Below are 23,472 nucleotides of genomic sequence, written 5' to 3' on the forward strand. Positions count from 1 at the left end.
CACCATTTGGGACATCATTTTTTAGTCAATGAAATTGTCCCACTTCTCCTTCTGTTCAGAACCGGCTCTCATGGAGCCAAAGCTATTACCCAGATGCTTGTCAGGCAGACACAAAACCACTTTGCAGTATGTTTTGGCTTGCTTTTAGGGGACTTCTTGCCAACAGTACGATGGCATTTGCCCAAGTTTACCGTGAACTTCAGGGCAGATTTCTCTGTTCCTGCCCTTGGAACGCTCCAGAAAATGTTTTCCATTTTGCACAGGATAAAAGGAGCTTCCCTCAACGGGAATGCTGATGGCAACATCCCAGGCAGCACACACAGTATAGCATCCAACTAAACACTGCTCACCCTTTTTTTTTTTTTCATGAGGAAGGAATGCTCTGTTTTTTTTATTCTTGAACTATTTTATTTTTAAGTTTGGGCAGAACTATGGTTGGTGTCCCAGGAAGGTTTTTCTTGAAGCTCTAAGCCTGGCACGTTCTTTCATGGCTGACAGAAAACATGTCCAGTGTGTGCCCACGTGAGGGGCTCCCTTCCCCAAGGAAGCTGTAAATGTCGCAGCTTTCTCATTCTTAGGATTTCCTCTGTTTGCAAGATGATTTTCATGGGAGGTAATTCTGTTCCCAGGTCTTTCTGCAGCTCCCATTCTGACTCTCTGAGCTTGGCACTCGTGTAGAGCGTACGGATCTGAGCCTGTCTTTGCTGTGTAAGAGGTTGGTACTTCTCTTTCTTATTTTCGTGAAAGGCTTTGATGCTCTGGCAGGGAAATCTCTTGGCAAAACCCAGCTCCTTGGCTATGTGCGATTCACTCTTTGGTTGCATCATTATCTACCCATTGACATCACCAGTGAATTTGACAGAAAATATGGCAGTCTTTCTCAGGACTTGGCCTTTTTTGAATTGGAGAGTGTTTAAACTTCTGACTCTTCCATAAACCAAGAGTGAGCCTGAAATTGCCTTTAGGTCTGACAGTCCCCTGGTGCATGTTTAGCTTCAAACCGGTGCGTCGCTTCTGTTGATGCTGTCCATCAGCAGTTGGTTTTTTCCAAAGACCCTGTTTGCTCTCTGCCTGTCATGTTGCCCTCAGGTTACCACAAGTTTTTGTTCCCGGTGGTCACTGCCAGGTTGGCAGTGGGAAATACTTTCAAATCAGACATTAAATAGCAAACTTGGCTCAGGATGCCCAGTGTCTCCCAAACTTTACTCCTTTTCCAGTGTCTGCAGCAACAGCTCAGTACAGTGCAGCTGAAAGACAGCTCATTTGGGAAGGAGGCACATGCTAGAAGCCCAGTTTTACTTGGCTTTTAGAAGCCTTTTAATGCCCAACTACTGTTACCTTTGCACGTTTCGCCTATTTTCAGCACAAGGCAGAGCCAGTACCTGCTTTTGCCATGAATGAGGTGTTGGCGTGTACCACTACTGTGCTCATCCTCCGTGTTTCCCCACTCGTGTAGTATTGTCTTTTGGTGAATTTGAACTTCTTCTCCTTCCCACCCCCCGCCACATGCAGGGCTGTGTGCGTGGGCCGGTGCTGTGCTGGGCTTGCCTCCCTGCTGCTGGTTTGGAGCTGAGCATCACCAGGTATGCAAATGCAGAGCTCTGCCCTGGACCTCTTCACTGTTCGCTCCATACTTTTAGACATAATATTTACAATTGCACTTGGCCTCGTATGCATAGCTTTATTCCAGATAAATGACCATACTATGTATTTGCTAGGCTTTTACAGTTTTTCTGTTCTGCAGCCAGAATTGCAGCTGTGCCCAAACTTCTGGCTGGGGCGTGTTGTAGAACCTTTTATGGAGGCCCTGGGCTCCCAGCACTGTGCTGGGCTCGCAAGCGAAGCTGCGCCCTCTCCATCGCTCAGCGCTGGCACCCCTGCTCAAGCGACAGCTGAGGAGCCCCTTGTGTGCCTCAGCACCTATGGGTGTCCCATCCTGTTGCTTCCTATGTACTGGGGGGGGTTTCAGCCCAGCGGTGCAGATGTGCTGTTGTGTGACAAGGTGGGGACAAAGCCATTAAAGAGGACTTTTCTGAGCCAGGCCAGCACAGGGCTGTGGTGGGCATGCACTGCTGACCCCCTGCAATCCTTGGGCTTGTGCTGAGTCAGGGGTTGAGTAATTCCTAGAAGCGCTAGGGAAGTGTCAGCGGTTAATGAAACCAGGCAATAATGTGGCATTAGCGGGTTCTTTTGCTGGAAATTCCCATGAAAAACAACAGATCGCATCCACTTGTGGTTGCAAGTGTGGATAGACCCTTTGCACGGGAATGGAGGTGTTGTTCCTGGCACCATGGCCGGATTGCAATCCAGCAAATTATGGCCTGTTTACTTAAAATGCCACCTGTGGTTTCAGTAGGATCCAGCATTAATTTATTGTCCTAAACTGTTGTATGTTTTGACTGCCTGTTGTTTACAGAGTTGCTGCACGTCTTCCCAGGGATGGCTGAGCTTACTTTGACCCCTACTCTGAGCTTGTGCATCGGTTTGTCTGCAGAGCACTGTGGGATTTCTTTGGAATGGGTAGAGAAGTTTTCTGAAGGACTAGTTTTTTTTAATCTTCTGGATGCAGGCTTGGGTGGGAACAGTTATTCCCCGCAGAAAAATTTGGCTACTACAGCTGAGATTGCTTAACAGTGGCAGTTCTCCAGGACATCTCAACTAAGTGCTGCTTGCTGCCATTGCATCTAGAGTCCTTGGAAAAGGGCATGATCAAATGTGTTAAAAAGCATCTGTTTTCATGACCGTAGCTAAAATCCCTGGATAGCTGGGTGTAACTTTCCATTGTTTTTGAAAACATGATTATAGACTGCTCTTCAAAAATGAGGAGTACTTGGAAGATGAACTGCAGGCCTGCTTCAGTGTAGGCTGGTGTGCTGTGCCAATGCTTTTGATGAGCGTGTTCTCGCTTTTGATGAGTGTGTTCTTGCTTCCTCTCCAAGCAACAGCCAAGGAACCTCCTCTTAGTAAGAAATAAAGTGTATTGGTGGGAGTCTTCAAACTGTGAGACAGTGGTTGTAAGTACCTGGCTCTGGAGGGAAGAGTGGACTAGACCAGTCCCTTAAGGGACTTTGAGAAAAGGACTTTTAAGAAAGAGGAGAGTGTTTAGAGGTCAGTTGACACTTTCTCAGCTTTGTTTGAAGGAGGTGCAGAGAGCAGCTTGAGCGCTTCCTCCTTTGCTTCTCTGGAGTGAAGATCAGTCTTCTCTCTGCCCTTCATGGTACAGCTGAGCAGGCCGGCTAGAAAAACTGCCTAGGAACCTTGATTTCCAGCCCAGCAAAAAAGTGATGTAACACCTTCATTTGATAGCAGCTTTTGATAAGTTTGGGTATAAGGCAGAATCCGGTCCATTAGGGAAACAGGTTGTACAAGGCAAGAGAGAGATTTCAGTTTGCTGTGCCCGAATACATGGAGAATTTGGGTTACAACACAGGGAGGTGAATGTCCCTGCTCAAAATGCTCCCAGGCATGAAACGGCATATCCAGTTCACCTGCAAACAGCCCCGTGCAAGGCTCTGGGATGGCTGATACGGGTTGATGCACTTTGTCCCGAGCCAGGGTGATACTCTTCTCGTTCCTCAGATTCCTAAACTGTTCACCTTTCCCCACCCAGCTCTTAGCAGAGAAAACATCGCTAACTCAGCAGGGGATGCTGAAAACATCAAGGTATTGTAAAGGTGGGACTAGAGGTTTTCACTGGGGAGGAAAAAAACAGGGCAGTTTGATCTCCCAGGGCAGAATGGCCATGCTGAAAATGGGCTGTAGGAGTCTTCGTTTTGTCTCTTCGGGAAAAATGAATAGTGGCAGAGGTCTTACCAAAAGAAAAACAGTGTTGTCTGCTGAGGAGGGGTTGCCAGGCCTACGTGTTTCTAAAGGGGGAGCTCGCCTGGTATCCTTAGCTTTAAAAACTGAGCTTAAAAAAGATGGAGATGACAGACACCTCTGAGGCCGGTAGGGCTGAGGGTTGCAGTTGCAGGAGACAAAAGCCTCATGTGCAGTGAATGTTACAGCTCTCTGAAATGTGTCTCAGAAACATTTTTCTAGTGCATGCAAGCATGAAGAGTGATCTACAGAAAGAAGGGGCTATTCCACATGTTGGAGGGAGTGGAGAAAATTCGGGAAGTGCTCTTTTAGAGTTCCCTTGTAAAGAGCGGTGGATGTATGGTACAACAGTGCACAGAAGCCAGCCGTGGCCGCAAACAGAGCAGAAGTTAGGTTTCGTGAGGATTCAGAGTGGGGGGGTTGTTTAATTGCATTTTGGATAATTTAAGACATTGAACACAAAAATAAGTTTTAAAAATATTTTGAGACATTTATCTAAAAAGAGTATGTTTTTGTTAAGCATAACAATGAAGGATTTGGGCTGGAAATTAAAGAGCAGTGCAAACAAAAGCAAAACAGAGTGTTTGGGGTTTTTCTCTTCTTCTGTGGTCAATCTGCAGAGTGTCTTTTGTGTCTTGATTGTTATTTTCAAACCCGAGGGGCTGTGGGAGGCAAGTTCAATGCTATTCACAGCTCTGCTCGTATTTTCAGCTGGAAGAAATAATATCCAAGGGGTGGGACGGGTGGGTGGGGGGAACCTTAGCTCTGTCTCCGTGTTTCATTCTTCTCCAGAGTTGTGCCTATCGAACATACTCCACGTTGTACCAAAGCGTGTTCAGTGTTACCCGAAGCAATCAAGGCCCTCAGAGCAGCAGTTGCCCACGCAGGCGTGTCCGTGTCGAAGCCTCCTGACACACCGTGTATTTTGCCTTTAGAGCAGTGCAGGGTTCAGATCCAGGCTTTCTCATGATCTTCTCCATCGCCTTCCTGGGGTTTGCTGGGGTTGGATGTGGCTCTCACGCTGTGGCTAACACTTGTTCTCTCCCCCCCGCAGGGTTTTGGCTGGTGTGGACCATCATCATCATCCTCAGCTGCTGTTGTGTTTGCCATCACCGACGCACCAAGCATCGTCTCCAGGCCCAGCAGCGGCAACACGAGATCAACCTGATCGCTTACCGGGAAGCCCATAACTATTCAGCCCTGCCCTTTTATTTGCGTATGTACTTCACACCATTTTTTCCTGGGAGTTGTGGAGAGCAGGGCAGCAGTAAGTTTCCTGTGCTGGGGGGAAGCGGGGAGCAGTGCTTGGGCTCTGCAAGAGACAAGGAGCAGCTTTGCTGCCTAAGCTTGGCTTGTAGATAGGAGGTGACATATTCCAGCTGCTGGATGCATTTGAGTTCCCTTTAGTCTGGAGTTGAACCACAGCAGTTACAGAACCTTCACACCCACCCTTGATTTGGCTCTGTGAGTGCAGCGATTCCCTGGGTCTTTTTCTGAGAAGTTTCTTAAAATATCTCATTCAGGAGTTTGTGGATGCTTCTCCTTCCCAGCCTGCACTTGCTGCCAGTGGGACTGAGATGTGGGAAGTGGCTTCACAAAATTTGGTCAAACAGGCTGGGTGGGAGTGGTGCCTCCGCAGGGACTGTGCTGGCTCCCAGCCTGTGCTGCAGATCGCACATGATGCTGTTGGTGAGCAGCCCCAGGAGTTTGCACGAAGGAGCTGTTGCCCATGGCTCAGGGAAAGTACGATCGCTTTGTTCACTCCTTTGTGCCCTGCTGCACAGGAGAGTCTGGGCCTTTTGGCTGGAGGTACCACAACTGAGTTTCCTGTAACAGACTGTTGAATTGCGTGTATGAACTTGCTTTTCTTGTTTAACTCTTGCAGCCACCTCAGAAATAATCCCCAGCAGTGCTTTCTTCCCCAGCCCTAGGGATACACAATTGCTCATGGAAAACTATAGTGCCATCTTTAAATGTTTCCAGTATTCAAGTCCATTCTGTCTATATAGGCTACTGTATTGCCTCTTAAAAAATAAGCAAAATCTTTCATAGATTCGAGGGACTGTAAGTACAATAAACCAAGCTTGCTTCCCGCTGCTGCCCATTTATTCTGACTGCACCAGAAAAACTGAATCCAGAACTAAAACAACAACCAAAAGCCAGCATCCTAAGGGCCTTGGAACTGCTCGTGTCTCTTCGTATTTGCACAAATCTTTGTGAAATGAAATCTTTGCTCTTGAAAGTAGAAACTCAGCTAAGAAGCCAGTGTTGGAGAGGGCTGGTGAGCTCTCTCCCAGATTGTTCCCTCCAGCCAACACAGGCCATCCATTGGTGTGGTTTATGGGGCTGTATTGGGGTACAGGGTACATGGTGGTGGTGGGAGGTTCTCCTGGTGGCCCTGAGTGTAGACTTGAGAGCCAGGAGATGCAGCTGTTGCTCCCAGCTGTGTCCACCTCCTTCTGTAGTTGTGCCTCCTGCGCGGCAACTGCTGCTTCTCTGTGTAAGGCCCATTGAGCTGTTCAGTGGGAAGATGCCAGTAGATGACAAATGTCATACTGACTTGTATTAGTGCCTTGTCTCCTGAAATAAGCTGTTCACGATATAACTTCTCCTTGTCTCTCACTTTTAGGGTTTTTGCCAAATTATTTACTACCTCCCTATGAGGAAGTGGTGAACCGACCGCCGACCCCCCCGCCACCATACAGTGCCTTACATCAGCAGTGCGTCCCGGCAGGCAGCAGTAGCACAGTCCCGGACACACCAAGGAACCTGCAGCCAGCGCAGAGCAGCTTGGCAGCGCCCAACGGCAATAACAGCAGTACTGACAGCACCGCACCCCCCGGCCTTGGGGACCTCCAGCCCTCCCCCACCACCACGCTGGTCGAGCGGGCAGTTGCCAAAATGCAAAGCGTCGAGCCCGGAGGTACCAGCACGGGAGCCGAGCTAGTGGAGAGGGCTGGCCCCGATAAGGATACGGAGTGCAAGGAGGAACTGCTGAAGGGGTACAGCTCTGAGAGCTTAGAGCAGAGCAGCGCCATTCCCGACGTGAAGGACAAGACGCCGGGCAGGCAGCGTCGTTTCACCGGTGACTCGGGCATCGAAGTCTGCGTATGCAACCGGGGCCATCATGACGACGACCTCAAGGAGTTCGATGGGCTCATCGATGATGCTCTGGATGGGCCCCTGGACTTCTGCGACAGCTGCAGTGGCCGCCCCCACGGGGACGAGGAGGAAGGGCTTTTTAATGCCACGGAAGAGCAGCACCGTGAACACAGCCACCACCACCTGCCCCGGCAGCCGGTGTGTGTACTCTTGAACACAATAAATGAGCAGGACTCTCCAAACTCTCGTACCAGTAACTCCCACAGCTAAGGTGGCAGAATGGAAGGGAGAATCAGGGGGAAAAAAACCACACACAACAAAGAAATAAGAGTAAAATAAGAGGATTAAAACTTTAACAGGAGGAAAAGGTGATACAACCTTCTTATTTTAGTTTGTTTTTCTTTCTCCCCCTCCAATATAATTCGGGGACTAGTCCCTGAAGGCCTGGCTTGTGGGGGACGGGTTGCTCTGGGTTTTGTTAATCATGTCCGTCCTGCTCTGTGGGGCAGGGACTGATGTTTCTCAATGAGACCTTCTAACAAATGGAACTTTCTCAATGATGATTTTGGTGATGGTTATTAAGAGTTTGTTGGTTTTAGTTTTCCAGAACACTGCTTTATCTCGCAATCAGTAAAGCTCAGCAAATCTCACCCTGGGAGGATACGAAATCACCGTAAGGCTTCACCCTCCAGGTGTCTTCCCAGAAGCAAGCAGCTTCTGACAGTGCCGGCAGTCAGTAGCCCAAGAGTTCTGGTTTGATATAGTGCTCTTGAGGCATTGGGGATTTCTTCTTTCTTTCTTTCTTTCTCTTCCTTTCTTCCTTTTTTTTTTGTTTTGTTTTGTGTGTGTTAAGTTTTCCCGAAGCTGATGAATGCCTGAACACATCAGCCCTGTAACCTCTGGTGCTTCAGTGTTTAAGACAGCAGGTAGGAAATTTCCCACTTGAAGCTGGTGACTGAAGGACCAGTTTCTTCCAGAAGGAGTGTTAGTCTACTGTAAGCAGTTTGGAAAGAAAAGGTTTGCAGAAATTTGCCTTTACATGTCATTTTTAAAGACAAGTGTATTCTTTCAATGCCTCCAAGAGCACAGTTAGAAGTAGAATCCAGGCAGCTGGGCTGCCTTCCAAGTACTGTGGTCTGCGAATTACCTTTTCCCGGTGTGCTGCAAAAGGGCTTGGCTTTATTTTTTCCTTTGTTTGCACCCCGAGAGCAGCACACTTGAGTTGGGATGACAAAAAAGAACAGGGCTCTCTTTGGCCAGCGTGCCTTCAAGCTTCAGCAATGCATGTTGAACAAATGGAGACGAGAGCTCCGTCCATTGCAAAGGGATGACTTACCATATAGATGTGGAAGACCTGTGCAGTATTTTTTTTTTTAAATCCAAAAGTTTGGTGCGATTCTAATGTTGACCACTTAAAAGAAATGAATGTCTGTTTTCTTTTTTCTTTTTTTTTTTTTTTAATGGTGGCAACTGGCTACTGTACAATGTCTGTGAGCGTGTGTGTGTGACTGCAATCCATGCATGCGAGTCCTACTGGTAATATGAAAACCTGCTGTACGACTGCAAGAAAATTTACTGTAGCTTTGCTTTAATAAACGGTAGAGATGTTGTTAGAAACAACCCGAAGGGAAGGAAAAAACAAAAGAAAAAGAGCTGAAACTAACATTCCCTGGAGTGCTCCTATGGAAGAGAGCACAGTTCGGACTGTGTATCTTGTTCTCGGGTTTTCTCCCCATCCCTTTTATAATTATGGTCATCCAGATCATTACTGTTATAGGGGAAAAAAAAATTGAAAGCTGAACTCAGACATATTCAGATTTGATTGATTGAAAACCAAAATCAGTTTTAAATAAGGTGGAAACCAAAATATAATGCCTTTTCTGATAACTTGCCCCGTGTATGTGTATCATTTTGTGAGTTAAGAGCAAGATTTGTCTTTAGTTTGTGTTTTGTTGTTTGTTTCCTTTTAACTGGAGGTTTGTAGCAGTGTGCTGGGTACCAATGGCAGAGCAAGACAAGTGGTGCTTATTGCAGTATTTTACCCACACATTTGAGGAGAGCCCTTTTACCTCACAAGGTTTAGGAGAATCCCGCTCCTTTGCTCATCACAGCCATTCTCTTCCATCAGAACAGCTGATGAGGACGGCTCTTCGGTTTGTGTCTTAGGGTGCTCTCAAGAGTGAAAGACTCTGATTTGGATTCAGGAGACCTGGCTCCTGGCTGCCTGGAGTGTGAGAGGTGACGGGGACCCTGTGCGTGCCCCAGGGCCGGGTTGGCTCGTTGTGCGCCCCCGGGACTTGCCACTTCCGGCTGTGTCCACCAACCACGCGTATCTTTTGAGAAGAGAATTAAAGTTTCCAAGTGCCACCCCTAGGAATTCTCTGTGTATTGGCACCTAGCTTTGTTCCTTCTGCCACAGAGGAAGCTAAAAAAGCACACTGGTCCTAACAGAGTGGGGTTTTACTGCTGTAAATCCTGGGGATGGCCCTGTGCCAGTGGGGGACCCTCTGCCAACATTTCTGTTGGCTAAGACAAAAATCTGTGTCATCCTGCCATCCTGCCATCCCGCTTAGGGCAGGGGAACCACCCACTTCTTCTCTGGACATAGAGGTGAGTACCAGTAAGCCAAGCTGATGTTTCTAATCTTAAGAAGTAAGGAAGAAGCAGTGGTGTGCCTGTTTTATGACTCCTGGAGGTGTCTCAGGCTTTTAAAAACCATCAAGAAAGAAACAGGGCACAAACCAGGTCTCTTAAGCTCACATGTGCCTGAGGAGGAGCAGGACCATGACCATCAGCACGGCTCTTCAGGCTTCTGGACCAGGAGCATCCAGTGTGGGGAGGAGGAGTGGTGTGGGGCGGAACACCGGCAGCTGAGCTTCACAGAATCACAGAATGTCAGGGACTGGAAGGGACCTCAAAAGCTCATCCAGTCCAATCCCCCTGCCGGAGCAGGAACACCCAGATGAGGTTACACAGGAAGGCGTCCAGGCGGGTTTTGAATGTCTCCAGTGTAAGAGACTCCACAACCTCCCTGGGCAGCCTGTTCCAGTGTCTGTCACCCTCACTGAGAAGAAGTTTCCTCTCATATTTAAGTGGAACTTCCTGTGTTCCAGTTTGTACACATGGCCCCTTGTCCTGTCATTGGTTGTCACCAAGAAGAGCCTGGCTCCATCCTTGTGACAGTCACCCTTTATATATTTATAAACATGAATGGGGTCACACCTCAGTCTCCTCCAAACTAAAGAACCCCAGCTCCCTCAGCCTTTCCTCATACAGGAGATGCTCCACTCCCTTCAGCATCTTTGTTGCTTCTCGGGGACATCCTGGTTGGCACCTCTTCAGAAGAAAAAGCACAGGCAGGCAGAGGGCTCCCAAAGGCCCAGATGTGGAGCTTTAGAAAGGTATTTGATCCCCCATGTATCCCTTTGTAGAAAGCCAACATGGCCCAAACAGAGCTGTGGGCATAAAATGCTGGAGATGTGAGGATGTGGGCAGGTGTGCATCTGTAAGCTTGGAGCACCAAAAGACACCTATTTCCAGCTATAAAGGGCAAGTGTTTTGCGGGAGTTGTGAGTATGTTGTTTCAAAACTGAGCTGCAGGCAGCGCAGCACAACTGAGAGCAAACTAGTGTCAATCCACAGCTCGGTGTTCTTTACAAAGAGTTTTAAGTGTTGGTGTCGGTAATACTTGAAGTCTGTGTTTGCTGGAGTCTGGTCACTGCTGTGCTGCTTACAGGGCATGTTTTTGGACACCGAAGTTGGCTCTGAGGACAAGGACCCAGTGCGGAGTTGGGGTGTGTCACCTGGGGCCAGGTGCTGCACGCCCTGGCACAACCGGGGCTCCTGGGACCAGTGGGTCCTGCAGCATTGCCTCAGTGTTCCCGAGGGACTCTTTGGCTCTGATTATGCAAAATCCCCCTCTGGGAACACCACGCGATTTTCCTGCAGTGTGTGGTCACATGTTTGTACCACCCAGGGGATGGGTGTCGGGTGTTGGCTGAAGATGGAGGTGTGGAGGGAATGGTGTGTTCTGGTGCTTGCTGGCAGCCTGCTCCCAGCTCCTACCTGCCTGACTCAGGGCTAAGGAAAGCTGAGGTGCAGTTAAGCTGCTGCGTTACACAGTCACTGGAAGCTTCCTGGGGCAGGAAACCTGAGCAGGCTTCCGGGACAGAAGCAAAGTCAGCAGGCTCCGCAGAAGCGCGAGGCCGCGCCGCCCGGCGCTGGGAGCTTTGGGCTCCCTGGTGCCCTCGCCGCTCTGGGACGTGCGTCAGCAGCGAGGGCCCGGGACACACTCGCTTCCTGCCCGTGCCGGCCAACTCCCACAGCCCAATGGCCTCGTCTCTCCCGCGCGCCCCAGCCGGGCACGTCCCGCCGTGACCCCTTCCCAGCAGGGCTGGAGCACGGTCCCACCGCAGTGAACAAACTCCCCTGGCCCCTCTGAAGCCCTTGCCCACCCTTCCAGTGCAACACATCCTGGGGAGGGTTTTTCCCCATATTTCCCCCTCATGCCCCCTCCCCCCGCCTTTTTATTTTCCTTTTGTTTATACAGCAAAAGCCCAGGCCGGGTCTGGCAGGGAGGAGGCAGCCCAGCAGCCCCTCCGCTGGAGGCGAGCCCTGCGGCATCCCGGACGGCCTGGGAAGAACAGGATGAGTTGCCTTTCTTCGTCAGAGCTGGTTCCAATGCCTTCCCCTCCCTTGCAGCATGGATCTCTTCTTATCAGATGGGACCGGTTCCTGCACCGGGGGCCGTGGTGGTGCAAGCGCTGCAGTCTCTGTGCTGGGGCTGCTCACAGGCTGCTGGGTTCTTTCTCAATTTGTTTTCGGCTGGAGAACAGCTGTGTCCCGAGGTTTGTGCTTACTCAGCTCACCTGGCGCCCTGCCCGCTGCAGAGCACGCAGGTATTTTGCGCGTTGCCCACTCCTCCTGTGCTAGTCGTGGTACTCCCAGCACAGCCCAGGGCTGTCTGGTGCTCCCCAGCTGAGCCCTGTAGCGCAGCTGGGTCAGTCAAGTACTGCAGAGGTGGCTGTGCCCCCCAAAACGCGATTGTGTGGTGGAAAGGCTCGGGCTCGCTCTGCCCAGTGCCCATGGGTCCCGCCTTGGTGAGCTGCACCTCTGCTTCATGGGGTACCTGGGGTACAATGGGAGAAGAGCTGTGAATGGAAAAGCTTCATCTTTTCTCCTGTCACTGATTTCTCTCTTGCAGACCCCCTCTGCCACAGGGAGGCAGAGCCGCTGGTTCCAAAGCTGCCCTCCCAGCCCCCTGGTCCTTCTCCCTCCTGCCCTGCTTCCCCCAAAGACCCCCAGCAGCCCCAGGGGGAGGGTGGGGACACAACATGTACCGAACCATGACAGCAGCAAGATTATTTCAACAGCAAAAACCTTGGCATTCCCAGTGCCTGCCCACATTTGGGCAGCCAAAAGCTGGTGGCAGATGTTAAGGTCCCCTTGGCTCTCCTCTGGGCATGGCCACCTCATCCTCCCAATTTTTGGGTTGCTGGTTTGCCCATTGCCAGGTCTGAACAAAGCCAAGGGGCTTGTCCGAGGTTGTGAATTCGTGTGGTTTGGGTCTCAGGAGATCCCAGTTTCTGCAGGGAGCTCACAGGGGCGGGAGGGGGCCACCACTGGCTGGATTCAGTGCCCCACAGCCCAGGTGAGACTGTCTGGTGGGGCCGGGAGTTTGGGCACAGCAGCACAGCCCCGGGGCAGCTGTCAGGACAGGAATACCAGTCGAATGATTCAGCAGCTCCCAGCGCAGGGAGCAGCCATGCTGGTGGCGGTTTACCAGCTCACGAGCCGCCGGGCAGCTCGTGTTGGGTACCGAGCTCCCCACGGCGGCATCTTCTCCTGGTCGGCTGGTTGGGAGGAGGAGGGCTGGGGCAGGGGGCAAGATGCCCCCCTGGACTCGGTGTGATGGGGTTTGTGGCACATGGCTGGTCTCCAGGCTCGGGGACAGAACGTGCCAGCCCTGGTGAACGTGGAAACCCAGCTGGAGTGCGAGCTTTGTGCAAGTGTCTGCAGCTGGAGGTGTTCTGTGGTTTAGAAACATTCCTGGTACCAAAATCTCCATTTCTGCCCCGAGGTACACCCTGGCTTAGAGCACTTGCTGTGAGTGCACACACCTTGGCAACGGCACTGTGTGTGCAAGGTGCAGGGAGAAACCCACTTCCCTTACCCAGAGCAAGCGCAGTGCCTTAGCAAAGGGCCACAGAGGTGCTGGAGGTCCCAGGCTGGTGCTCCTGGAAACATCAGGATGCTGCGGTTACTGGAGACTGCAGGAAACTGGAGAGGATCTTCCCCGCCAGCGCATACAGGATCTGGGGCAGGGATAGGACCAGGCTGGCATGGAGGTGCCAGGGATGTCCAGAGCATCATGTTTAGCCAAGTTTTCCCCAAACCCGTTTTGAGCTCAGTTCTCCTTCACCCAGACAGCTTCAGCCTGCGCTGGCAGAAGTGGAGGGATCGGAACCCCAGCGGCAGCCCTGGCGTGATGGAAACGGGCAGGGGACGGGGAAGGTGTGTGGGGCTCTTACAAGCCAGCAGAGACTCCGCGCAGCAGCAGTGGGGCTGGGGTCTTGCTGTGCTCCCCTCTGCCCTGCTTCTGGTGGGTCAACTGCACAAATCACCCCAAGGATTGTCCCCAGGGCGGGTGTGTGCACCGCTGTTCTTCTCCAGCTCCTCCTGACCACCCTGACCCCTCACAAATGCAAACTGGGAGGAGAGAAGCTCCTCCCAGTGCTGTACTGGGCTGCAAACAGGTCTCCTTCACTGTCCCTGTGATGTGGGCTGACAGGACCCATTTGTTACCGGATGCTGAGCTGTGAGGAGGATGGGAGAAAGCAGCGTTGCTGGCGGGTCAAAAAAAAACATACACTTTGAGACACAGAGTAGAAAGTTTAGTGGTGGGGAGATTTTATGTCAGTCTTCCCACCTGCTAGCAAGAGAGAAGGCAGGGGGAAGCAGAGAAGGGGGATAACGTGCGGGTGTGCAGGACTGGGGGTGTCACACCACGCCGGGGCTGTGCGGGGCTTTCCCCTCCGTCCCGGCTGCATTCCCTCCAGGTGCCCTGAGCCACAGCTGTGTTGCTATTTAGTTAAATATTAAGAGGTCAGGTAATAGAGAACCAGAAACCTAATTGCATGCATGGTGGTTTTTGGCAAAAGTAAACGTGGCCCCTCGTGTTACAGGAAGGTTATGCTGCCTGAGGTAACGGCCATAACCCAGCTGGACAGTGAGAGCTGGTGCTGGGGACACAGTGCAGATGTGAGATGCCACATCAGTACATGATGAATGTCAGCAGCCCCCGGCTCCATGGGGCTGCACATCGGGCCTGGGGGCTGCAGCTGAGCTCAGCCGCAGGGTCCGGGCACCTCTGAGTGCTGTCGGTGTCCTGAGCAGTGGGAACTTGCGCTTCCAGCTGGAGCTGGGGCTGCCTGTGCCCCCCCGTGGCGGCTCACACCCTGGACAGGGCCGGACAGCCCTGTGGCACTACACAGTGTTTGTGTCCCCTCTGGAAGGGGCTGCGTGTGTGCACGTGTCATGCGTGTGTACATGTATGTGTGTGTGGGCGTAAATGCTCCAAGCTGTTTCCTTCTTTTTCCCCACAAGGAGCGGGCAGGGGTCCCAGTGGCAGGGGCATAGTGTTTCAGGATGGGCCAGGGGAAGGCAGGGCTGGGGGAGCTCCCCTTGCTCCTTGGGGGACTCAGCTCCCAGCCCGTGTTGTGTTCACTCTCCCTAATCCCAGCGAGACCAGCCAGGGTCACTCTGCCCAGTCAGAGCTGCTGGGCACAGCCTGGGCATCCCTAACCCCCACTGATCACTTTTCCCCCTTACCTGGGTGGGATGGACCCTCCTTCCACCCCAGATGTGTGGGTGGCTGGTCTCCACGGCTCACGGTTGTCTCTGGACCAGCCCCCCACCCCACATCTCTGGGGGGCAATGGGGATGTTTGTGTTAGCACCCCGTAGAGGGGCCACGATCTCCCAGCTCAGCTCAGTGCTCACATGAAGTTGTGGGGGCACCATATATCTCAGGCACCCTCCCACCTCCTCCTGCTCTCCATCACCTTCCCAAAAAATAGCAAGAGCCATGCTGTGTTGGGAACAGCTTTATCCGGAGAACCCCACATCCATGCAGCAGGCAGGTCATTGCTTCTGTGGTCCCATTCCACCTGACTGCTGCCTGGGGTCCAGGGCTCATCCCCATCACGAGGCCGCTTGCCAGGCGTCCCGCAGCCTGGCCTTCACCCGAAACTTCTGCACCTGCAGCACGACGCCAAACTTGCCCTCCAGCGAGGGGAGGGGCTGGTCCTGGGGGCACTCGAGTGTGAACCTCTGCAGCACCCAGGCCAGGAAGAGGAAGAGCTCCATCTTGGCCAGGACTTCGCCCAGGCAGACGCGGATCCCGGCCCCAAAGGGCAGGTAACTGGGTGAGGGTGAGTGGATGTGCTGGCCCCGCTCATCCAGGAAGCGACCTGCAAGGGGAAGGGGCACCATTGGCAGCGATCAGTCCCTTCTGCCTGAGACCTGCCTGAGTTAATCATGTGTGTCCCTCCCGTGAGCTGCAAGAGGGTCAATACCACAGCCAGGACGGAGCAGGATCCGACCTCCCACCACCAACCTCCTCCGGGCTCAGCTGCTCCTGCTGCGCCCACCCACCATCCCCTGCCCCCAGGGAGGATGGGGAGCACCCAGCCCACCAGGGTTGAACTCCTCAGGCTTGTCCCACTCCTTCTCATCGTGGTGCACAGACCAGAGGTTGATGACGACCCTGGCACCCTTGGGGATGGAGTATTCCCCGATGCTGCAAGACAAACACGGAGTGAGATAGTTGCTCCATCCCATGGTCTCTGCCTGCATCCCGGCTGGGGATGCACGCCCTGGGGGGTCTCACCTGGTGTCAGCAAGGGACACGTGTGGGATGAGCAGGGGGGACACGGGACGGATGCGCAGCACTTCACTGATGGTGGCCTCCAGGTAGGGCAGCAGTGGGCGGTCACTGAGGTGGGGGTGACGCTCCAAGCCAATTTTCTGGTCCATCTCCTCCTGGATCTTGCTCTGGACCTGGGAGCGGAGCAAGGGCTGGGACAGGAGTCTGGGGAGAGGGGTGTCCTGTGCATGGGGGCTCCCCATGGCAGTGGAGTACATCCAGCTCACCAGCATCTCCTGGTAGGTTGTGCAGGGCAGAAGTAAAATGCCCACAGCCTGATCACACATATTCCCAAAGCCTGACATCTTTTTTGGCACCTGCCTTCCCCAAAGCCCCTCAAGATGTTCCTGGTGTCGGAGGGAGCTCAGGGGCCCCCACCATGGGGTCCAGACCCTACCTCAGGGTAGTGGAGCAGGTAGAGCACAGCCCATTTGAGCACAGTCGTGGTGGTCTCCACGCCAGCCCCAAAGATGTCTCCCACTGTCATGAGTAGGTGATCATCCGTCAGCTCCAGCCCTGGTGTTGGGGGGCTGCTGTTCTCAGCACTGAGCCTCACTTGCAGGAGGGCATCCATGAGGTCCCTCACGGCGTCCCCACAGAAGGCTTCCTGCCAGGTGACATGCATAAGCCAGGCTGTCCTGGGCACAGTTCCCCCCATCCCAGCTCCAGCACCCAGATGCTCCTGAGCATCTCCCTGTCCTGGCCCTGTTGTCACCTTGTGTTCGATGAACTTCTGCTGGAGCAGCTGGTCCCGGACCTTGAGGCATCTCTTCAGCAGGGCCAGGTCCTTGTTGGGGAAGATCTGGGGGAGAAAAGCCCCATTACAGAAAAGGGCTCCAGCTCAGCCCAGCATCCATGAGCCCTCAGGCAGTCGCTCTGTGCCCACCAAGGTATTGGCTCATGCAGGACACTGTGGCAGGGACCCTCCTAACCCTAGGAGGCTCAGGTATGTCCCTCCTGCAGGACAAATCCCAGCTCCTTCCTCTTTTCTGAGGTGACAGGAACAGGCAGCGCCCATGTCTCTGCTCACCTGGAGCCAGGGGAAGATGTCCACCAAGCTCTCCTTGGCCACGGTGTCCACAATGCCCTGGCTGTACTCCAGCATGGCTTCGAACTCAGGGTCCCCGCGCCGATACGAGGAGTTGAAGCAGAGGGAGCAGACCACGTTGGTGACAGCCCGTGTGAGCTCGGGGGCCACGTCCAGGGCCGTATCCTGTGCAGCGCTGAGCGTCTCGCACAGGGATGCAGCCTCCCGGCAGACTGGGGTGGGAGAGGCAAGAGAGGGGGTGATGGTGAAGCCAAGGGGGTGGAGGGGGAAGCAAGGAGGGATCCCCATTCATTCACGATATACAGCCTGCAGAGAGCACTCCCCAACCAGGGCTGAGTCCCGAGGGGCTGTGATGGTCAGAAGGGACAATGCTAGGTGCTGGGGAGGAGCAGAGAGGACTGAGACGTGAAGGGAAGTCTCTGTGTGGGGCTGGACACTCCTGGCTGGAGCAGGGAGTCTGAAGGGCCAGGAGCTGGCTCTGTGCCTCAGTTTCCCCAGCTGTGAGCGAGGAGAGCCAAAGCTCAGGGCAGAAAATGCACAGGAAGAGGTGTTAGTAAAGTACTGGGGGTGGAGAGAGCAGGATCGAGCCCCCACTAGGCAAACTGGGGGGATGCTGAGAGGATTGGGCTGAGCCACTGAGTCACCCTGTGGTTCCCAGGGGATCAGGGCACAGGGAAAGCAGCTGGATCAAGCATGGGAGGGAGACAGAGCTGGGAGAGAGCTTGAGGGTTGGCAGGGGGCACTTACTGATCCTCTCCAGGGTGAGTGAGCCCTCCCCGAACATGGAGAGGGCAGCATGCACCAGTTTGCGCTGGAACTTCCAGAGGGGGCCGTAGCTGGCGAAGGCAATGTCCTTGCCTCCCCGGGACAGCAGGTCTGTGGTCACCTGTGGGACAGGCAGCCCTGGGGTCACCCCACTGCAGGGCAACCCCACAGGGTCCATGTGTCAGTGAGGGATGATGCTGAGGGTCTCATCCCAAGGATGATCTGGTGGCAGCTGGTGACTGGCGCTGGCAGGCAAAGTGTGGGCCATGAGCTCTGCTTTCCCTCTGCCAAGGACTGATGGAGAAGTTTGGGGACAGACACCAGGGTTAGGGGCTGGATACCCAGGACACTTAAGGGGTGCAGGGAGCCTGGTGGTACCGGAACCCCTGTCCCCGTGTCCCAAGATGCAGCCAGCCCCAGTGAGGAACGGGCACCCTCAAGGTGGAGGATGCGCCAGGTTTTGCCCAGGGAGCAGAGCAGAGAGGGGCTGCCCCCCATCATTTCGCTGCAGGCGGGATAGGGAGAGGAGACAGACCCTGCTGGGTGCTGGTGCCTTTCTTGGAGGCATCCTCTGCCTCACCCCACGGTGCAGAGCGAGGGGACCCTCCAAAACCTGCTGCCAACTCACGGTGCGGGGCCGTCCAGCGAAAGCCTTTCCCTTCTTCAGCAGCACCTCCCTGGCGTGCCGGTAGCTGTTCACCACCACCACGTAGTGGGAGCCCATCCAGAGGGCGTAGAGGCTGCCATAGCGTCCCTGTAGGTGCCAGAGCCGCAGGTGGAGCTGGGGGTGCCCGGCCAGCTGCAGCAAGCTCCCCACCAGCGGCAGGGCCGGCAGGCTCCGCGGACGCCCCAAACCTGTCCCCGTCCCCAGAGCGGCTTGCTGGCGGGCCAGTGCCCAGGCACAGAGCCCGGCCAGGGCCAGCAGCAGGGCGGCCAGCAGCAGCATGGCGGGGCCGGCGGGGGGCTGCGGCAGCCAGGGCGCTTTATACCGGCTGCGGGGCCATCGCCTTGACCGCGAGGAGGGCTCGGCTCCTTATCGGGGGACGAGGAGGGGGGAACCGAGCTCTGGGACCGCAGCCAGCTCCGCAGCTGGGCACCCGGCGTGGGGCGAGGGCAGCGGGGCCATGGCCGTGCCGGGGGCCGTGTGGGATCTGTGCTCAGCGGGCTGCGGGCCAGGGGACACCCAGGGCCGGGTCTGTCCTCGGCGCTTTGTCCCCGGGGTCCCGCAGCACGTAAGGGGTGCGGGGATGACCGAGTGTCCCTCAGGGTCTCCCCTAGGTGCCATGAGTGCAGCTGGGGGGACACTGGGGTCCGTCCTCAGCCTGGGAGCCCCTCGACATGCCCGGGAGGTGATGTGCGGTGATGTGCGGTGATGTGCGGTGATGTGCGGTGATGAGCAGCACTGGGCAGCACTGGGCAGTTGCTGAGAGGCTCTGGTTAGCCCTGGTTAGCTAGCCCTGGGCAGCACTGGGAAGTGCGGGTCAGCACTGGTCAGCCCCGAGCAGCACTGGGTAGCGCTGGGCAGCCTCGGGGTGTCCGTGCCGGGGGTGATGTCCACGTTCGAGGTGTCCCGGGGTGGCTGTGCGGGGCCGGCTTCTCCGCAGAGACACCCCTGCGCGCCCGCGAGTCCTGCGCCTTCCCGACTCTTCTGGCCCCCGGCGCCCGCCGTAGCGGCCCCGGGGGGCGGGGCCGGGTAAGATGGCGGCGGGCAGTGCGGCGGATGCCCAGGCGCGCTTCGGGCACTCGGTAAAGGGGCTCCTGACCGAGAAGGTGACGAGCTGCGGCACCGACGTGATCGCCCTCACCAAGCAGGTGCTGAAGGGCTCCCGCAGCGCCGAGGTGAGCGGCGGGCGCCGCCGCCCAGACAACCACACGGCCGCGAGGCCTACGGGGAGAGGCCGGGGCCCGGCTCGGCTCGGCCCGGCCCGGCTGCCCCTGGAGCAGCGTCCGGCGGGGCGCCGAGCAGGCGGGGGGCTGCGGCCTGACCGAGACCCGCCGGCTGCGGGGCCGGGGCGCTGGGAACTGTACTGCCAGTTGACATCCCTGGGCCGCGACATCTCGGGGACAGCGGGGCCCGGGCTGCGGGCACGGCCGTAGGGCTCTTAGGGCTGGGGTGGCAGCACTGCCGGGCTCCGGGTGCGCCCTGGCAGCGCCAGGGAGGCGGGAGGCTGCATCTACCGCATTACACCTCTCCAAAGTGACGGGCTGGAGCGATGCCTCGGTCCGTCCCTGAGCCCGTGTGCCCTGAGGCATGGGCACAGCCCCGCGATGCTCCCCTCAAGCCTCTCACCGTGTCAGCTGCGCCCCTGGACTGTCAGCTGCACGTGTCGGGCAACTGAGCAGCCCTGACGAGTGTCTTGGGGAACACAGGGCTGCTACCTCTTGGTCTGGCCTGTGCATTTGTCTTTTAGCTCCTGAGTCAAGCTGCTAGAAACATGGTGATGCAAGAAGATGCCATCCTGCACTCAGAAGATGTAAGCTGTGTTTTTCTTCTAGAGCAATAGTGTTTCTAGTGGGTAGGAAGAGAGGAGGGTTATAAGAAGGGCGATATAGACATGGTACTGGAGCCCTGTAATTAGATACATGAGTTCAGGAAGTGGGGCTGGTGGCCAGAGTGATCAAATGCTTCTTCAAACCTACATGTTCTGCTGGTCTTTCAGTGACCTGCAGCACAACCCAGCCCTTAAGCTGTGCCACCTCTACCAGAAAGTTCAAGGAACCATAGGTTGAAACAAAGTGCTTATTGTCTGTGCCTGTCACTGGGAAAGAAGAGGGGAGCTTGCCACCACTGACAGATACTGCTGGGGGTGTTTTGGAGGTGGTGCAGTGATACAGTGATGGCCATGCTGTAGGAACTCTCTGGGGCATTGGGACAGCTTGCCCTGTGACTGCTGAACTGCTCCTGTCAGACATTTGTTCTTTGTCTTGTTTTCCACAGAGTTTAAGGAAAATGGCCATAATAACCACTCATCTACAGTACCAGTAAGTAAGGGGTACCACATTCTGTCTGGGGAGCTGAGTGGGTCCCTTGATCCCTTTCTGTTCTACTTAAAGAATTTAGATGGAACCCACTCAGGCTAATCCCTCTTGCCCGGCTCCTCAAAGCTGAGCAGACCTTGGAGCTGGGATCTTCCAGCCCTTTCTAGCTCTGCTGGTACAGCATAGACTGTTTTAGGGTGGAAGCTGAGATTTTTGCCTCCTGTTTGCCATGCCCTGCATCTCCTGTGAGAGTGTGATGCATCCAGCGCTAAGAGGGAGAAGCCAGTGCCACTGCTGTCCTCTCAGGACTTAACCAGAAACACACAGGGGCTTTGGCCTCCTGAGCCCTTGATCAAGTTCCTTTTCTTCAATGTAGCATGAATCCTGTGGCTAATATTTTGTTTTGCTAATGCTTTTTTCGTCTCATTTTCTCGTCTAGGCAGGAAGCAATTCAGAAGAAGTGAGTACCCAGCTGAGTGCATGCCAGGAGGACCCGGGAGATATATGTAGGGGTTGATGGAAAGGGAAGAGTGGTGGATTACAGTGAGGGAAAACAGTGAAAAGGCTTTTGCAGCTGCCTTTGAAACAGATGTTGGTCCAGTAGGATAGTGTTTGAGTGCTGTGAAGAGACAGGAATTTGAGTGAAGGGGTGATTTATACCAAAACTTCTGTTTGTTTCATTAATATGATTGATAGAGCCTGCGAGGTCATTTATGACAGGAGATGGGGGCAGTGGCGCGCAAAGTGAGGTTTGCCTTGTGGGGACACGGAGGTGGATTTGGGAAGCTCGGGGTTTCTCTTTGCTTTAGTGTCAGCGCTAGAGCTGTTCCGGTCCCTTGGGTGGGTACAGGCAGCACAGTGCAGTCTGGGGAGCAGATCTCACTGTGAACATCTTCTTGCTTGGTCCCCAGCGTCGAGCAGTCCTCAAACCTGCAGGACCAGCTGAGGCACTTGCTGAAATGAAGTGCAGCCGAAGGCATGTGGACATCTTGACTGGTCCTGAGGGCAGCCAAGCATCCTTTCACCTGAGCCTGGGGTTCAGACCTATGTCCGGATGGTGCTGGATGTCAGCTGGGATATGTGCAGAGTGCATGTTCCCGAGCACGCGGGTCCCTCTTGCGTGTCCCCATCCACGTCTCTGCTCCAGAATGCTCTCCTGCTCGCCAGCGCCTAACTGAAACAAACTGACCTGAAACTTCACTCCCCACAACAATTCCTGTGTCCACTTGCTCCCCATTTAGTGTGAGGTGCTCAGCCCACACCAGCACCCCTGGCAAGAAATGCGTCAAATAGAGCTGTGGCTTTTAAATACAGGTGCCTACAGTTTGACACTGGTCTGCATTTAGACACAGAGTGCAATTTATTTAGGGCATGTTAATCAGTGGGAGTTCTAAGTGCCTGGCTGGGCGAGAGAGATGCTTCAGTGTGGACTGAGGTGCCGGTCCCAGGCCAGAATTTCTGAATGTGGGAATCTGGGCACACACCTCTGTCACTGGTCCAGCTGGACATGGTTTGGCCAGCATCCTGCTTAGAGGTTATCTTATTTTCCACTCTGCCAGAGTTTGGAACGTCATACCCTTGCCAGCCCATCTGCACTGCGTTCAGCCTTCAACTGCACTCCTCATCCTGGGCTGCTGCTCCCACTGTTGATGTAGCAGCCTTGGTTGTGGTGTGTGCATCTGGTTGGGAGGGTATCCAAAAGCCCGTCTGAGAAGAAGGCAGGAGACCACCAGGAGCTGGTGTCCTCAGTTCTGCGCTGCTCTGCGTTAGCAGGCTGGTGACTGGGCTCCTGTTCGCATTCTGGGGAGCAACATCAGGCCCAGGCTATAAATACCGTGTCTGGTTTTTGGTAAGTCACTTATCTGCGGCACTTGGAGTGCACGGGGAGCACTCGTTTGCCCAAGTGTGCTTTTCATCAGCTGATAGAAGGTGGCAGGCTGAAAGCAGGCATCAGCCTGCCAGGCTCTTGTTGGAGTGCTGCTGGGGTTTGGCTCCTGGGCTGCAGAAACTTCTCCTGGGCTGGATTTCACCATCCCCTGCAGTGCCTCTGCCAGACTGGGCTTCACCACAGCTCCTGCGTCCCCGTGAAGGTGTCACTGTTAGCCCAGGGGCTGTGCAAGGGTCCTGATCCCCAGCTTTGCAGATGGACTTGGGGAATGAGGGTTTTGCCTGAGCTTCTGGGTAAGCTGTGACTCACTGAGAATAAAAGTTGTGCTGAAAACCACTAAACTGCAGTGGAGACTGTGGTGGATGCTGTCATGGGTGGTCCCTGTGCACGTGCAAGCCTGTTTGTGACAGTGGGTGTCCCCTAGGATCCCCTACCATGGGGGCTTCTTTGCAGATGCAGTGTCCCTGCTGTGGGGGGCTTGTCCCCTCAAAGGTGCTGTCCTTTGCAAGGGCTGGAGCAGCTCTGCGGCATTAAACTCGGGTCTCTGCATATTTGAGGTGAGAAGGGACAGGGCAGTGCCATGGGGATGCAGCACTGCTGGGGGGAGGCTGTGGGGTGGGATTTTGGGGGTGTGTGTGGGCAAAGCCCGTGGGTGCAGGCAGAAGCCTTCGCTGCAGGCAGAGGCTGCGGGCGACAGCAGCGGGATCTCCGCGGGAGCGGGGACGGGACTCTCGGCCGTGCCCGGGGCCCTGCGGCCCGGAGCGGGGCCGTGTGCCCGGGCTCCGGGCGGGCGGGAGCCGGTGCCGGGGCGGAGGGCAAAGCCCGGGGCGGTGCCGGGTACCGGGGCGGAGCGTGGCCCAGGCTGGGCGGAGTCCGGCCGAGGCGGGGCGGCTGCGGGCAGTGAGGCAGCCGGGGTCGCTGCGGCGGCGGGGTGCTGGGGGGAAAT

General features: G+C 54.9%; 3 protein-coding genes across 7 annotated transcripts in view; 2 read left to right on the plus strand and 1 right to left on the minus strand.

Moving 5' to 3' along the window:
• WBP1L (WW domain binding protein 1 like) overlaps positions 1-8,812 on the plus strand; it is a 59,009-nt gene extending 50,197 nt beyond the window's left edge. For all 5 annotated transcript variants that reach the window (XM_082052928.1, XM_082052926.1, XM_082052930.1 and 2 more), the window contains 2 exons: positions 4,874-5,035; positions 6,449-8,812. In XM_082052928.1, the coding sequence (XP_081909054.1) occupies positions 4,874-5,035; positions 6,449-7,191 (905 nt within the window). In that variant the 3' untranslated portion in view covers positions 7,192-8,812. The remainder of the gene's footprint in view (positions 1-4,873; positions 5,036-6,448) is intronic.
• A 6,050-nt stretch (positions 8,813-14,862) lies between these two features.
• On the minus strand, positions 14,863-18,605 carry CYP17A1 (cytochrome P450 family 17 subfamily A member 1; the record flags this gene model as incomplete). Its single annotated transcript, XM_082053626.1, has 8 exons — positions 14,863-15,391; positions 15,617-15,720; positions 15,811-15,980; positions 16,244-16,453; positions 16,562-16,648; positions 16,877-17,106; positions 17,642-17,780; positions 18,288-18,605. The coding sequence occupies 8 exons, from the start codon at positions 18,603-18,605 to the stop codon at positions 15,123-15,125; spliced, it is 1,527 nt and encodes a 508-aa protein (XP_081909752.1). The 3' UTR covers positions 14,863-15,122.
• Positions 18,606-19,319: 714 nt separating this feature from the next.
• BORCS7 (BLOC-1 related complex subunit 7) lies at positions 19,320-21,979 on the plus strand. Its single transcript, XM_082052208.1, has 5 exons — positions 19,320-19,498; positions 20,071-20,133; positions 20,598-20,641; positions 21,078-21,098; positions 21,550-21,979. The coding sequence occupies exons 1-5, from the start codon at positions 19,358-19,360 to the stop codon at positions 21,599-21,601; spliced, it is 321 nt and encodes a 106-aa protein (XP_081908334.1). The 5' UTR covers positions 19,320-19,357; the 3' UTR covers positions 21,602-21,979.
• The last annotated feature ends 1,493 nt before the right edge of the window (positions 21,980-23,472 follow it).

The sequence above is a fragment of the Streptopelia decaocto genome, assembly GCF_964273445.1.
Source record: "Streptopelia decaocto genome assembly, chromosome: 5".
NCBI classification, from domain to species: domain Eukaryota; kingdom Metazoa; phylum Chordata; class Aves; order Columbiformes; family Columbidae; genus Streptopelia; species Streptopelia decaocto.

Bases quoted from the DNA above. Each gene is read 5' to 3' on its own strand.
- BORCS7 (XM_082052208.1), top strand. From the start codon at position 19,358: ATGGCGGCGGGCAGTGCGGCGGATGCCCAGGCGCGCTTCGGGCACTCG. The intron at 19,499-20,070 runs GTGAGCGGCGGG...TTTGTCTTTTAG, and splicing joins AGGGCTCCCGCAGCGCCGAG to CTCCTGAGTCAAGCTGCTAG. The intron at 21,099-21,549 runs GTGAGTACCCAG...CTTGGTCCCCAG, and splicing joins CAGGAAGCAATTCAGAAGAA to CGTCGAGCAGTCCTCAAACC.